General features: G+C 44.5%; 1 protein-coding gene across 1 annotated transcript; it reads right to left on the bottom strand.

Annotated features, from left to right (window-relative positions):
• Positions 1–1,340: 1,340 nt before the first annotated feature.
• LOC128329751 (vomeronasal type-2 receptor 26-like) lies at positions 1,341–13,817 on the bottom strand. Its single transcript, XM_053261375.1, has 4 exons — positions 13,095–13,817; positions 9,786–10,013; positions 2,590–2,716; positions 1,341–2,242 (listed from the first exon to the last, which is right to left on the bottom strand). The coding sequence occupies exons 1-4, from the start codon at positions 13,815–13,817 to the stop codon at positions 1,341–1,343; spliced, it is 1,980 nt and encodes a 659-aa protein (XP_053117350.1).
• Positions 13,818–15,748: the final 1,931 nt, after the last annotated feature.

Below are 15,748 nucleotides of genomic sequence, written 5' to 3'. Positions count from 1 at the left end.
GGCACTGGTGACGTTAATGGTGATGGCAGTAAGTAGTGAAATCCCAGGAACACTGGTAGGTCAGTGCAGGTATAGGGGATTAAGTTAAACTACTTGTCTTCAAGCAGAGGCATTTTTAGGGTGAAAGGGGAACTCCATGGAAAAGCCCACAGGGTTTTGGAGGGTGTCTGGCAATGGAACCCCTTTGGGGATTTGTTTGGTTAGGGGTTGAGCTTTGGGGCTCAGGAAGAGGAATTACTCAGGCAACCCTCCCTCGACTTAGCAAGCTGTGTGGCTTTGAAGAAGTCTGAGCAGTCATGAGATTTCTAATGGATTTCAAGCTCAGTTGTATTGCCCAACAGTGGGGAAGGAAGTCATCACGTATGAGGCTAATTACCCTGTGGAGTTATTGGTATTACCCGCATTCTAAATTATTTTATTTTATTTATCTTTTTATATTTTATATCCCGCTCTTCCTCCAAGGAGCCCAGAGCGGTGTACTACATATTTAAGTTTCTCTTCACAACAACCCTGTGATGTAGGTTAGGCTGAGAGAGAAGTGACTGGCCCAGAGTCACCCAGCAAGAATCATGGCTGAATGGGGATTTGAACCCTAGTCTCCCTGGGCCTAGTCTAGCACTCTAACCACTATACCACACTGGCTCTGTTATGTTATGCCACTGTAGTTCTTGTAGATAGTTAATAAAGTGAAGCCTGTGAGTCACTGCATGTGATTCATCATTTTGTGATTCATCATTTTTATTTATTTATTTAGCACATTTTTATACCGCCCTAACCCAAGGTCTCAGGGCGGTTTTGCATGTGTCTTGTCTGTTATTGGGGTCTGGATACAAAAACATTTCTCACTCTTTTGTATTATCAACTTAACAACCCCACCATTTGTTTTTGTTAAGCTTTGCAATGGTAAAATAGCTGATAGCCTCCCATTGAGGTGTCAAAAGAAATTGGTAACAGAAAATATCAAGTTGCAATACTCTTTGCAACTCTGTTTCTGGGGGAAACTCACAGAAGAGCAAAGGACAAAAGTGTATTCCATTACAGGCCAGGTTTTTTGATTATGAAAGCAAGTGTCATACAGCCTTGTCGGGAAGCATCCAAAGAGCTTACACCCATTGTCATCAAAATGTAATAATGAGAAACAATGACAGAAAATTTATTTTATTTTATTGGTTTGTTTGTTTGACAAATTTCTATACCACACCAAAACTTACGTCTCTGGGTGGTTCACAATAAAATTGGAGGTATGAGGTCGACAGGTCATTCCATATGACATAATAGTAAAGCTAGATTAATTGAGAAAAGCTTTTTAGCACAGCTCATAGTAAAAGACACAAACATCCTCAATATGTTCTCTTTACTAGCTGGTCCCTTTTGTTCAGTTCAGGCCTCAGCAAAATGATGTAGCATTTGGGGAAAAAGATAAAAGCCAGTAGCCCAGCACCAGAAGCTAAGATGGAGAAGATCTCCACAGCCACCATATATTTCCCTTTGGTGCTCAAGTAGGTAGGAACAAAAGACAACCAAACACTGCAGAACAACAACATGCTGAAGGTGATAAACTTGGCTTCATTAAAGCTGTCTGGCAACTTCCTGGCAAGGAAAGCCACAGAGAAGCTGATGATGGACAGAAGTCCCATGTAGCCCAGAACAAGATAAAACATGAAGACGGACCCTTGGTTACATTCTGCTACAATCTCCCTAGTCAGGGACTGCATGTCAAAATCCAGGAATGGAGGAGAGGTTCCTAACCATATCGCACAAATGCCTGCTTGAAGATGAGAGCAGGAAAGGACAAGGGAGATGGAGAGTCTTTTCCCTACCCACCTTCTCCTAGTGGACCCTGGCTCTTTGGCCATGAAAGCTAGAATCACTGTGATGGTTTTGGCCAGCATGCAAGAAATAGCAACCGAGAAAATGATGCTGAAGGCCGGTTGTCGAAGAAGACAGGTCATCTTCTCAGGTCGACCAATGAAGAGGAAAACACAAAGGAAGGAGAGCAGGAGGGAGATGAGGAGAGTGTAGGAGAGACTGCGGTTGTTGGCTTTGACAATGGGTGTGTTGTGATACCTCATGAAAGTCCCAAGCACAAAAACTGTGATGCAAGACAAGGAAAGAGCAAAAATGGCCAAAATTGTGCCCAAAAGTTCTTCATAAGACAAGAAAGTGATCACTTTGGGAAGGCATAAATCCTGTTCATCATTTGTATAATGATCTTCTGGACATTGATCACAGTCATCCATATCTGGAAAAGAAAATGTGCAGATCTGGACAAGATGTTTATTACTTTTATTTTAGAGGAGAAAAACCTTATACACTGCTTTTCTTGTCACATTTTGCTATAAAGTAATTAACATGCACGAAAAGAAATACAGAACCCAGGCTCCCATTAACTGAAACTATTTCTAATTCAAATTTAAACCAGTCATCTTCTAGTCAATGGAATCAGAACAAATACAGTCACCCAGTCCTGGATGTCTTTAGAAATAGAACCAATCCTGAATGCATTTTTAAGTACTTGGGAACTTCATTTAGAAATCAAATCTGTAATCAATGGTCATTATTAGAAAATCCTGAATGAACGGCTCTTACCCTTCTGTTTTGAAATCTTCCCTTCTGTACATGGAAGGCAATCATAGCAACAAAATGGCTTCCCTTCCTTCTTTGCTCTTCTATAACCTGGATGGCAATTGTCATTACACAATGAAAGAGGCAGTGCCTGTTCAAAATGAATGAAGAGATTGCATTAACATCCAAACACAGATTTTGGGAATTTGTACATAAAGCACTGGAGCTGTACATAAAGCTGTACATAACGCACTGGAGCCTCTTTCAACTTATTTGATTTGGTTGACACCATCAAAGCTGTGGGGATAGGTATGCTGGCAGTTGGTCACAGCCTCGATACCCTTCTTTGAGCTTGTGAGAGCCACAATATCATTCCTTTATGTTTTCTTGTTCATGAAAGTGAGTAGACTGGAGAGTGGATGCAGCAGAAATAGCCATAGTCAGCTCTGAACCACAAACAGCTCCACTGACTAGTCTTTTGTCTGGCATAGCAGGTTTCGTAGCTGCAGGAAACCTAAATCCTGACAAAGCTGAACAGATAGGGGAAGTGCCAAGCTATCATCAGCCAGGAAGCCAGTGACAATGGAAGCAGCCACATAATGAAGAGATACTCATGATCCACCAAAAGTGGGCTAAGGGAACCTAGCCCAGTTTTGGTGGCTCGTGTGCTGCCATGGGAGCTGTGCCGCTCCCAGCAGCAAACCCTCTTAATTCCCCCTCCCCTTAGCCAAGGTTAGCGGAGTGAGTGCTCCGTTAACCCTGTCTTTTGGATCATGCTCCACACCATGGTGGCACATGAGGAGACCCTCCGCTGGGAGGCTGAAACAAGCCTCCTGGCCCTGGGGGTCTCTCCCAGATGCCCAAAGTGCTCAGGTGGGTCATCTTGAAAGTTCTGGAGGCCACACTGCCCCCAATCCCCACAGCCCCACCGGATCTCCCCACAAACCCTCCGAAGACATGTCTCACCAATCATGAGACTCGCCTCAATGACTGCAGGAGCAACCACGTTAACCAAAACCATCCCTGGAGAGGCAGAAGTAATTAGATTTTTAGGTAAGACTCATGCATTCTTGTTTTAAGTAGAAGGAAACCATTCTTGGAGCACAAACATGGACCATCGTTACTTGTGGTGAATAATTTCTGAATAACCCATTCTGCATTACAGATGGTGGCAGGGAGCTTTGGAACCTGGGAGCTTTGGCCAGATTGGCTTTTTATCGTCTAAGTCATTGTGAAGCATAGTGGGGTGGGAAGAGGGCCGCACAAGCCCTGTGCCCCTGAGAGTATCCCACTGATTGGTCTACAGTTAAGAGATGCATTATGTTTTAACTGTATAGCTTAACTGATTATTATATTGAGTAGTGGTGGCGGTAGCAGTAGTAGCAGCAGCAGCAGGAGAAGATGTAGAGGCTCTTCTCACGATCCATGAGGGGATCTCCCCACAGACGCGCTCTCCCCACAGACGAGCAGTCAGACTGCCCCAGTGGCCGCAGCGGCTGCCCACACAACTGCCAGCTTTGTCCCGGGGCCAGCGGAAGCTCCAGCATGCCCTGTGCATGCTGGAGAGGCCCCCAAGCTGGGAGGATGCTTTTCCCTCTCAGCTTTTAGTGTAACCTCTTTGTGTAGTCTGTTATCTCTAGCATTTACAGAACAAAGAACAAGGAACAATGAACCATTTTCTTCCTTCTTTCTCATGGGAAGCAGACGTGATTGATACACGTAATGGTTAATTTGTTGCAAGCGAAAGGCTAAGCTAAGCTGGCAGTTAAAGCAGTCATCTGACTTAGTGACCTTCCATGGGAGGTGGGGAGAATGGCTGCATCCTGGCTCATCATTAGTAGTAGGTGAATCCCATCATTGCCTGTGCAAAGTCATTTTGAGGCAGTCTTTGTTGGTGGCTGGTCTCCCCTTGGACCATTTTGGAACACACACTCCTTTAGCATCGGGGCCATTTCTGTGCTGGCCACCAGGGAAGTGGGGGGGAAATGCTTTAAGGCAGATCAGCAGATGATCATCTCAGGCCTATAAGTCGTATGTCCAAAAGGGTCTTAATTAGTTCATGCAACAGCCCCCACCCCCGCCCCCATGTCTGATTGTAATTTCCTTATCTTCTCAGATTCTCCTCAGTCTGGATTGTGGGTCAGAGCACTCCTTTGTGGGCTTCACAGCTCTGCAAGGATCCTCACCTGGGCTTCTGGCGGGGAGCTGACAAATACTGGGCTTGTCGTAGTACAAGAGTCGGGATGCCATTTTACCTGGTTGCTTGGGTGACCCTGTGGAGTCTGGAGAAGGGTGTGGCATCCATCCTGTGGGGCTTTTGTTCCCTTCAGGAGGCAGTAGGGATGAGAAGGGTTCAGGCTAGTCACATCCCAGTGGGGTTGAGAGAGGAAGGCAGGGAGAGTTACAGGAAACAGCTCCAGGGAGACAGCTAGGTTGGGTCAGGCAGGAAACAGGAAGCAAGGTCAGAAAGGGGACGGGGCTGGAAGTAGGCTTGAAGCCCTCTCAGCTCTGCACTGGGGTATTTGAAGACAACGCAGCTGATGAGGAGGAGCTGCTTGTGAGTATGGGAACCAGGAGTTCTCCAGGAGAGGGAATAGGCTGAATGCAGCAAGCCAGGAGGACGATACCGGTGACATACTAACCTCCTAACCCCCACTTTTTGTGTGTGTGCTTACCCAGTCATTCTGCTGGAGTTCAAGAAGGGCTAGGAGCCCACCTCACCCCTGGGCATCTGACAACAAGTGCATTGGAGTGATCTTGAGCCTGCCATGGAATCCTCGCTGTCCTGGTTTTCTGACCTTGTATCTTGAAGAAAATGTTTTGGCCCAAGTTTCCAGTTGGCAGTGTTTGCCCTTCATTGCAAGGGTCTTAAATGAGGTCTTGGGCTTATGCCCTAGGACTGTTCTCACTATTGTAGAGATGTTACCTTGCATCAATTGGATGGTTGCCTCAGATGTGGCTGCTCTTAACCCGCGAGGAAGATGAATGCTGAGGTGGCCAAGATACTTTGCGGGCATGGGGATGTTTTCGTTCGACAACCTGAGTAACTCTTTGTGCAAAGTGAATTTTTTGGTCCTAACAGCATTCATTTGTCCCAGCTGGGTGGCAGGGCTTCCACAGCCAGTCTGAAGGCAGGCATTGCTCTTGTTTTGTCTGGGCATTTGAGTGGCGGGTCAGATGCTGTTCAGTTGCATGCCTTCCTGTTGCGGTGGACGCTTGGGGCAGCTGGGGTTTAAATTTAGTAGTTGTTTCCCCCCTTTTTTCAATAGGGGGGCTTCCCATTCCATTAATGGGAGTCACTCTTAGCTGGGGGTGTGCTGGGGATAGGCCTTGTTTGCTCCAGCTCCCCTGTCCCCTCATACCCCGGCTCTCAGTGGTGCATCACCTGGCAAAATAAGTATTGATCTGCATCAGATGCCATGTTACATTAACTTACATTTCCGTTGTTGCTATTAATAAAAAGTTGGACAGGCTATTTGCCAGTTCCCTTTACCCATAGTTTGAGTCTGGTCTCCTCAGGGATCCACAGCTAAGAGGTGGGACGTGTTGCATGCATGGATTAGAACTCAGGCCCTGCTGTTATTAAGCTTTAGAGACGTAGGTCTGCAACATGTATGAATGTTGCATGTAGGATGGCCGAGGCAAAAACCATGCAGGGGTGGCCCAGGCATTCCAGCACCTGAGGCAAGGTACTGCATACTGCCTTGCCCTCTAACCCTGGTGGGGGGCCAACCCCCTTTCAAAACAGACCCTTGCAAGGCTCCTGAAGGCAGCCTGCACCACAGCTTCTTATGTAGCAGAAGGCATGGCGGCATCCTTGTGGCGGGCAGGGTATCTGCATGTGGGCATTATCGGAGGGCATCCATATCTCCGCACTTGGATTATCTCCGCTCATGCCTGTCCTATGTGAAGGCATGATCGGCATGCCTATTGGTGGGTGTAATCAGTATGCTGCGTGTTATCAATATGGGTTATCAGTATGCTGATGACACCCAAATCTACTTCTCCTTTTCATCCCCAGGAAATGGCACTCACTCTTTAAATGCCTGCCTACAGGCAGTAATGGGCTGGATGAGTGAGAACAAATTGAAGCTAAATCCAAGCAAGACGGAGGTGCTCATTGTGGGGGCTCAAAATCTGAGGGGTGAGTTAGATCTCCCTGTGCTGGATGGGGTTACACTCCCCCAGAAGGAGCAGGTGCGCAGCTTGGGAGTACTCCTGGACCCAGGCCTCTCCCTAGTATCTCAGGTGGAGGCCATGGCCAGGAGTGCTTTCTATCAGCTTCGTCTGATTCGACAGCTGCGCCCATTCCTCAAAGAGGATGACCTCAAAACAGTGGTGCATCAGCTGGTAACCTCCCGGCTTGACTATTGCAACGCGCTCTATGTGGGGCTGCCTTTGTACGTAGTCTGGAAACTTCAGTTAGTCCAGAATGCGGAAGCCAGATTGGTCTCTGGGGCAACCCGGAGAGACCATATGATGCCTGTTTTGAAACAGTTACACTGGTTGCCAATATGTTTCCGGGCAAAATACAAAGTGCTGGTTATTACCTTTAAAGCCCTGAACAGCTTGGGTCCAAGATATCTTAGAGAGCGCCTTCTTTTACATAGTAATCATCATCATCATCATCATCATCATCATCCCCCTGCTAAATAAAGAGAATCACCATGGTAAAAGATGCCTCTTTGCCCAGTTAGCAGGATTGATCCCCACCGCACGTTAAGGTGATCTGGGGAGGTCCGTCTCCAGTTGTCACCGGTTCGTTTGGTGGCGACTCAGAGGCGGGCCTTCTCTGTAGCTGCTCCTGGACTGTGGAATGCAGAAATTCGTAATCTTGATTCTTTATTGTCCTTCAAGAGAGCCTGGCCTTTCAAGGATTTTAATCAGTTTTTAATTGTTTTAATGTTAACCTGGTTTTCAGGGTTTTAATTATTTTGATAGTTTAATTGTTTTTTAAGTTGGTTTAAATTGGTATTTATACACGTATCTCTGTTTTAATTGTTTTTAATGTTTTCTGTTTTAATTGTAAACCGCCCTGAGCCATTTTGGAAGGGCAGTATAAAATTCAAATAAATAAATAAATATTATAGTGGTGTGCCTGAAAAGGTGATTAGATCCAATAGGATTCCAAGAAGCCTTGGAAGGATTTAGTGTCGGCTCTGCCAGTGATCCTGTTGATGCCCTGGTTGAGAAGTGGAATTGCCAACTCACTAGGGCAGTAGACCTGATCGCTCCTAACAGGGGCATAGCTATAACTGAGCAAAAGGGTTCAAAGAACATGGGCCCCCAGCTCCTGAGGGCCCTCCAGCTCCCTCCCTCCCTATTTTCTTCATTATCTCCCTCACTCTGGGGGACCGCCAGCGAGAGGGATGAACACAGGCCCCCTCTCCCCTAGCAACGTCCCTGGCTCCTAATCGTCCTCTCTGACCCACTTCAAAGCTGGCCCCTTGGTATCCCGAAGATCTGTGGGAGCCGAAGCCAGGTAGATGACTGGAGCGCAAGTGGAGAAAGACTTGAATGCAACAGATTACAACATGGACCAATGCTCTGGCAATACATGTGGCAAAGAAGTTATTCTTTTTTATTTGCATCTGCAAGTTCACATCCAGTTGAGTTGTTCACGGTTGTTGTGAGGGCGCTAGTACATGCCCGTCCGCCTTGAATGAGAATTTGGAACTATCAATTACCTGTGCTGACGTTTTAAATGAGTTCTTTGTTTTCTCTAATGAATCTCTCTTATTCAGGCTGACATAGACTCAGATCCCACAATTACTGCAGTGTCTGAATCGGAGGGGTCCAGCAACTCCTCTTATGTGGTTAGGCTGCATCAGTTCCAGTTTGTCACTCCTGAGGATGCTGACAAGCTGCTTGGAGCAGTGCGGCCTACCACCTGTCCTCTTGACCCTTGTCCAACATGGCTTCTACTCTTTGGCAGGGAGGTTGTTGATGGCCACAGATCCAGCTTGCTATAGTGGTTAGAGTGCTGGACTAGGAACGAGCAGACCCGAGTTCAAATCCCCGTTCAGCCATGAGACATGCTGGGTGACTCTGGGCCAGTCACTTCTCTCTCAGCCTAACCTACTTCACAGGGTTGTTGTGAGGAGAAATTTAAGTATGTAGTACAACGCTCTCGGCTCCTTGGAGGAAGAGCGGGATATAAAATGTAAAATAAATAAATCAATAAATCCCTCCACCCATGGAGGTTATGAGAGAGGGAAAACCCACCTCTTCAACGAAGCTTCTTCCATTCTTTAAAATTTTAAGGTTTTTATTTGTGGATGATTTTTAAATTGTTAAATTGTTTTAAGTTTTTGTATATATTTTCACTTGTTTTATGCTATTGTTAACCACCCAGAGACGAAAGTTTGGGGCGGTGTACAAATGTGATAGACAGACAGACAGACAGACAGATAGATAGATAGAAAGACAGATGTGCAAGGGGGCCTGAACAGAAACTGGCAGTGGGAGGGGCTGAGGATCCCTGATCTTGAAGTTCTCTTTGGGGACACCTGCATGTCATATGATGCCCCACACATCACACTGCCAATTAAGGAAGCATGCAGTGATGTCTTGGTCTGTAAGTCAGACAACCCTTTATTTCCTTCTCTTTGTCTTGCTAAGTAACCTGCATGGTTAATCTATCAGAGAGCAGGTCTCCAAATAAGCATCCATATAAACAGAAGAAAGTGCTGGGATTTGTACAGGGATTCTAAAAGAGCCCAACTCAGAAACAGGAGGCTAATATTCCAGGGCAGCTGAGAGAGCGGGGAGGGGGGGCAGGGGAAAAGATGTGAAGGATTTGAGCAGGAGACTTAAAGTACAGTGAGAACATTAAAAAAGAACAGCCTGCTGGATCAGGACCAAGGCCTGTCTAGTCCAGCATGCTATTCATCACAGTGGCCCACCAGGTGCAAGAGATGAGGGAATGCCTTCTCTCCTACTGCTGCTCCCCTGCAATGGGTATTTAGAGGCACTGTGCCTCTCAGGATGGAGTTAGCCTATAGCCATCAGACATATTAAATTTGTATCTGAGAAATATCTTCCGCTTCTCTTATGTATAATGCTGTTTTTGAATTATTGAATGGATTATGTTTGGAACAATAACACTTAAAATCTGTTCCAGTTCAAATGACAAAATCTGACAATAATTAGCCTGGGTAGCAAATAACCCCTTGAGCATTCAAGAAATGAAAACATTTTGAAATGTTCTGCAGACCTACCTGGTTAAACCTGCTGGGCCACACAATGGTATCCTCAGAAATGGTGAATGCTTTGTCTGGGGGAGCATGTGGGTCTGCTCTTCCAATTTTGACTCGAAGGAAAGACTTGTTTGGGAATGTGATCCAGTTGATAACATCAAATCCACCCACCAATTCTCCATTTTTGTCAAAAGAAACTGTTTCCTCAGCATTATTGTTAAATGCGACTCTTCTCAAGAAGTGAAAGAGCTAAAAACAAAGCAAGAAGAATGGAAAGGAGCTGCAACAATGATAAGCAAACATAGCTTTTTGGATGATCATCTTTCTTCATAAGTAGTTTATATATTTTTCTCTTCTTGTAAATTTTATTTACATGATGCATTGTTTGTATTTCTTGTATATTGGTCTACGACCATAATAAAGTTCTGTTCTGTTCTGATAATCATCTTTCTCATAAGGTCTATGGCTCTTGTGGTCCCTTAAAAGCTTTATGCTGGTTAATATTTGTGCTCGTAATTATACTAATTATGTGCATAGGAATGCTGTAGCTGCAGCTGCTGTTGCTGCTGCTGATGTGTGCACTGATGTCTTCTAGAGTTTCATAGGCAAAATCCTCTGATCTTATTATCTAAAATGGACATTGGGAATAAACAATATTCTGCAGTGTCGGACTGTATCTTCTGGGATCCAGAACATACTTGTATGCAGAGTGGTAGGAAGGAAGGAAGGAAGGAAGGAAGGAAGGAAGGAAGGAAGGAAGGAAGGAAGGAAGGAAGGAAGGATAAAATGGGTAAAATATCTGTATCACTTCATTTTCTAATTAATAACTAATGACATAGATATCTTAAGTTTTTTGCATGATTTTTTAGAAAAACAAACCAAAGTAATGGTAACCACCACCATCCCACAGATTAATCGGTCTTGAGTCAATATAACAAGGAAGCAATATGTATGCTGAGTTTATCATTTGTTTTGCTCATGTGATACCTGGGGGTGATAATAAGGATTGCCCTGAGCAAGCGGGGAGTGTGCAGGGGGAAGACTGCTTTCCATTTACCTTCCTTCCAGATGACCAAGCAGGTCAGCTTCGGTGTGCCTTCCACATGGACCACCCTGCTCCATGCAGCTCCGTGAAGCAATGTGCGGCACATGCTCTAAGCACCTGTCTATGTGATTAAGGATCAGGAGCACCCTTAACCTCGGCTAAAAGTCAGGTTTATTAAGGGGGTTAGGCAGGAGGTTAGGCTGGTGGTGAGAAAAGCCTCATCATGTGGCACAAGCACATGTTTCTTTAAAAAGTAGAACTGAATTGAAATGTTGAGAAAGAATATGACCATTCCATTTGTGGGATTTTCAGATTAGAGATATTTGGGGGAACTTTCAGGGGGCACATGAGATGTCAATGTGCCTAAGATCTTCTCCGGAGGCCCTCCTCTGAGTACCCCTGCCAAATGAGGTGAGGCAGGTGCCTACTAGGTAGAAGGCCTTATTGATAATTGCACCCAATTTATGGAATACCACCCCCCCATGAGGTTCACCTGGCTTCATAATTTTTTTCCTTTAGACGCCAGGAATAAACACTTTTTTGTTCACTTTTATCTTTTGACTTTTAAATTGTATTTTTGAATGGATTATAAAAGAATTGCTTTGTTGTTTTTTTTTTTATCAAACCTCCCCCCACTTTGGTCTGTTATGATTTAATGTGTATGTGTGTTTGTGTGTGAATTTGATGTTTAGTGCTGTGTTGTGAGCACCCAGAAAACAATTTGTTATGGGGCAATTAACCAATATAGTTTATTATTATAATTTATGTTTATTACCATTTCCAATCTCACATATCTCCCATAGAAGGAATGCCAGAAGCATAGCCCTTAACTCTCTTTGTTTTCAACATGGTACTACATGATCTCTACATGGTGCTACATCATGATTTCTGCATCCACTCTAGGGAGGAATAATGAGAGAAGAAATGACCACTGTCAGCGCCTGGAAAGAAAAATGTGATCTGAAGGGGTTTTAGGGGCTATTTCTCATCCCCATACAATCCCTCCCCCATTTCAAAACATAAATCTCAAGACAACTTCAGGCTTTTGCAAAACCTAAAATAGCTCAGGCTAGCCATGTGGGGGAAGGATCACTGGTCTGACTGAACACCTTCTCCACTCCCCCTTCCCTCCAAAGCCATGTTTTTTTCTTCCGTTAACCAATCATAGAAAATTAGAACAAAGAATGTACATTAAACAGCTTGCCCAGTCTAACCCAGAAACATCTACATATTGTGCTATAAGAGATGTGATCTTGGGTTGTAGTCATTTGGCACAACCAGGGGTGTAGCTATAATTGAGCAGATGTGTTCAAAGAACCAAGGGGTCCCAGCTCCACTCCTTCTTATTTTCTTCGTTATATACCTCACTCCAAAGGGCCGCTGGGGAGAGGGGTGACCATGTCCCTCCTCCCCTAGCTATGCCCCTGGGCATGTCACAAATACTCCAGTGTATTCTGGGGCACCAGGGGGTAGGCTGAAAATGGAACCCTATAAGGGATCTAGCACCTTGATGCCCAAACCCCAGCTTTTTCTTCGGGGGGGGGGATTTCTTGACACCCTAAATGCTGATGTTCCCAGGCACGGGGCCAGCCGAGCAGCGGAGCCAGCTGAGTGGTGGCCTGGGTCTGGCCCTGCCTGGAAGCGCCTCTGACAACATCCCATGCACGTGATGTCACATGCACGGGGCATGCCTGAGCCCCGCCAACGCTTGCCTGTCCTTTTCAGGCAGCATTTGCTCCCTGAAAATAACCCATTCTCCTTTCTCTTCCTCCAGAGAGGGGGAGAAAGGGAGAATAGATGTTTTCAGGCAGCAAGTGCTGCCTGAAATGACAGGGAAGGTCTCACTCGGGCTCTTCAGAGTTCGAGGTCATGCACAAAGGGGGCATGGCCTCGACCCCCGAAGAGCCAGAGCCCATGCTTCCCTTTCTTTTCAGGAAGTGATTGCTGCCTAAAAGCATCTATTCTCCCTTTCTAACCCTCTCTGGAGGAAGAGAAAGGAGAATAGGTTGTTTTCAGGGAGCAAATGCTGCCTGAAAAGGACAGGCAAGCGCTGGATCGGGGCTCTTAGTAGCCCAGGCATGAGCAGGGGGAGTATGTTCGGGGCTCTTTCCCAGATCCCAATCCATGCCCTCTTGGGGGCTTCGGCATCTCCTACCATTGGCGGCCCATGGTCTTTGAACCTGTTTGCACAATGGTGGCTATGACCCTGGATGTTCCACCCTAAGCCTTTATGTTCCACCCAGAACAAGTGCAAGTTCTCCTCTCTTCTGTCCTTAGGAGGTTACCTGCCATGGCTGAAGATTCCAAAGTCTCCATCCCCCTCCATGAATCACTGTTCTGTGCTTGGAAATGGATGAATGCATGGCATGCAAAGCATGTGCCACAGCATAGATAGCATTGTAGAGGCTATAACTGTGGCCAGTCATGCGCATTTCAAATACAGACCCAGGGAGAGTCTCCAGTTTCTCCTTCCCAGTGCAAGCTTCTTCATTCTCCTCATCTGCTTTTGAACTGGGGAACAAGCAATTAAATGCCTGTTCCCAGAAATCCTTGAGAAAGCCGTCTCCTTTTTCTTTGGCAGGGGTTCTCACCTGTAGAAAGGTCTGGAATCCTAATATATCCTCTGAGTGAATTGCAAAGGATAAAGCACCATGGAGGAAGTCTAGATCAAATCCTCTTTGAAAGGGAAGAGATGTGAAATCCATCTCAGCTGTCATAATCCACACTTTACCTTTTTCACTCCATTGTAGGCCTTCAAATACTAACAACCGAAAAGCAGCTCTCAAATATATTATGATGTGAATTCCGCCATGTATGACCACTGCATTGGCTCTGCTTTCCATGACTGCATGGAATATTTCAGAGGCCACGCCAATTATGTTCTCAAGCTGATTGGAAAAAGTTACCACTGGTAATTTCTTAATGAAGTCAAAGCAGATACCACTCCGTGAAAACGTCAGAAGCATATTCTGCAGAAACATCTCCATTTTGATAACACTGAAATCCATCACCCCAATTAATTTCCACCTGAAATGTAGCAGTAGCTGAAGGATTCCCCATTGTTGACAGGTTGCATTTGGAAACGTTCAGTGGGAGAACACAACTTGGGCTTTGTTGTTTGTTTCTGGAGCAAAATTATATGAGAGCTAAAAAGAGTGAAAAGATTGAAGAAATGAGTAAAGAGGAAAATAATAGTAATAGTAATAGTAATAGTAATAATAATTAATAACGTTCTCTTCTACACTTCCACACAATACACCAGACATCTTCCACACAATACACCAGATATAATTGTAGTCGAGAAGAAAGAAAAACAAGTTAAAATAATTGACATAGCAATAACAGGTGATAGCAGAATAAAAGAAAAAGAAATAGAAAAAATCACAAAATACAAAGATCTACACATTGAAATTGAAAGGGTGTGGCAGAAGAAGACCAAAATAATCCCAGTAGTAATTGGCACCCTAGGTGCAATTCCAAAACACCTTGAAGAGCAAGTCAACAGCATAGGAGCCACAGAAATCACTATCAGCCAATTACAAATAGCAACTTTACTGGGAACAGCCTATATTCTGTGACGATATCTATAATAATAACAGCAACAATAGTGATAACAAAATTCCGGAATCCCAGGTCCTTGGGAAGGACTCAATGTCTGGATAAAACAAACCAGTCAATAACACCTGTCTGACGGTATAAACAACAATAATAATGTTAACAATGGTTAACAACTGGGAAAACTCACCTCATAATGAAAGACCGCGCAAAAGGTGCAGTTCGAAGTAATTATAGCAATAGCAATAGCACTTACATACCGCTCTATAGCTGGAAGCTCTTTAAGCGGTTTACAATGATTTAGCATATTGCCCCCCAACATTCTGGGTACTCATTTTACCAACCTCAGAAGGATGGAAGGCTGAGTCAACCTTGAGCCCCTGGTCAGGATCGAACTTGTAACCTTCTGGTTACAGGGCGGCAGTTTTACCACTGCGCCACCAGGGGCTCTTCTTTATAGACTGATAACCTGCCTGCCAACCATGTTCAAATTATTAACTGGAATAATAGCAGATGAAGTAATGCAACACTTATTAACTAATAAATAGCTTCCAGTTGAACAGAAAGGAAATTGCCCAAACACCAGAGGCACAAAAAACCAGCTGCTGATTGACAAAATGATTTTAGAAAATTGCAAGAGAAGGAAAACAAATCTGAATGTTGCATGAATTGACTACAAGAAGGCCTTTGACTCATTGCCTCATACATGGATACTAAAATGTTTAGAAACAACTGGTGTCAGCAAAAACATTCAGATATTTATTTTTAAGAAAGCAATGAGCATGTGGAGTACACAGTTAACAATCAATGGCGAGACAGTTGGAAAGGTTAGCATCAGAAGAGGTATTTTCCAAGGGGACTCACTATCCCCAATGTTCTTTGTAATCGCCATGACTCTACTTGCACAAATACTAAACAAAACAGGCCTCAGATACCAAACATCTAAAACATCAAGTAAAATAAACCATCTGCTCTTCATGGACGATTAGAAATTGTATGGAAAGTCCCCATCAGAAATCGAATCACTGCTAAACACTGTCTGTATATTCAGGAGAAGAAGACTGTATATTTAGTAGAAGAAGAAGATAATAAAGATACAGCAAGACATATTTTCAAAGAAAAAAATAGGGTTGAAAAATACTTTTCTAATGCACATGATGTTGGTTGCAAACATCCACCCTAGTCACACAGTATTTTGAACTCTCATACAATTATTCTGTTTACACAGTACAGTTATTCACATGTTATCTTGAACATAGGTTCAACACTTCCTATTTGCACCATGCATTTGAGAGACCTGTACTAAGGTTCTCTTTTTTAAATGAACACAGGTACAGTCATTCACAGAAAAATGTATACAAATGTACGGGCATAAGTACAGTCT

The sequence above is a fragment of the Hemicordylus capensis genome, chromosome 6, assembly GCF_027244095.1.
Source record: "Hemicordylus capensis ecotype Gifberg chromosome 6, rHemCap1.1.pri, whole genome shotgun sequence".
Lineage (NCBI taxonomy): Eukaryota > Metazoa > Chordata > Lepidosauria > Squamata > Cordylidae > Hemicordylus > Hemicordylus capensis.
Note: the sequence above shows the minus strand (reverse complement) of the source record. Positions and strands in the feature narration are given on the sequence as shown.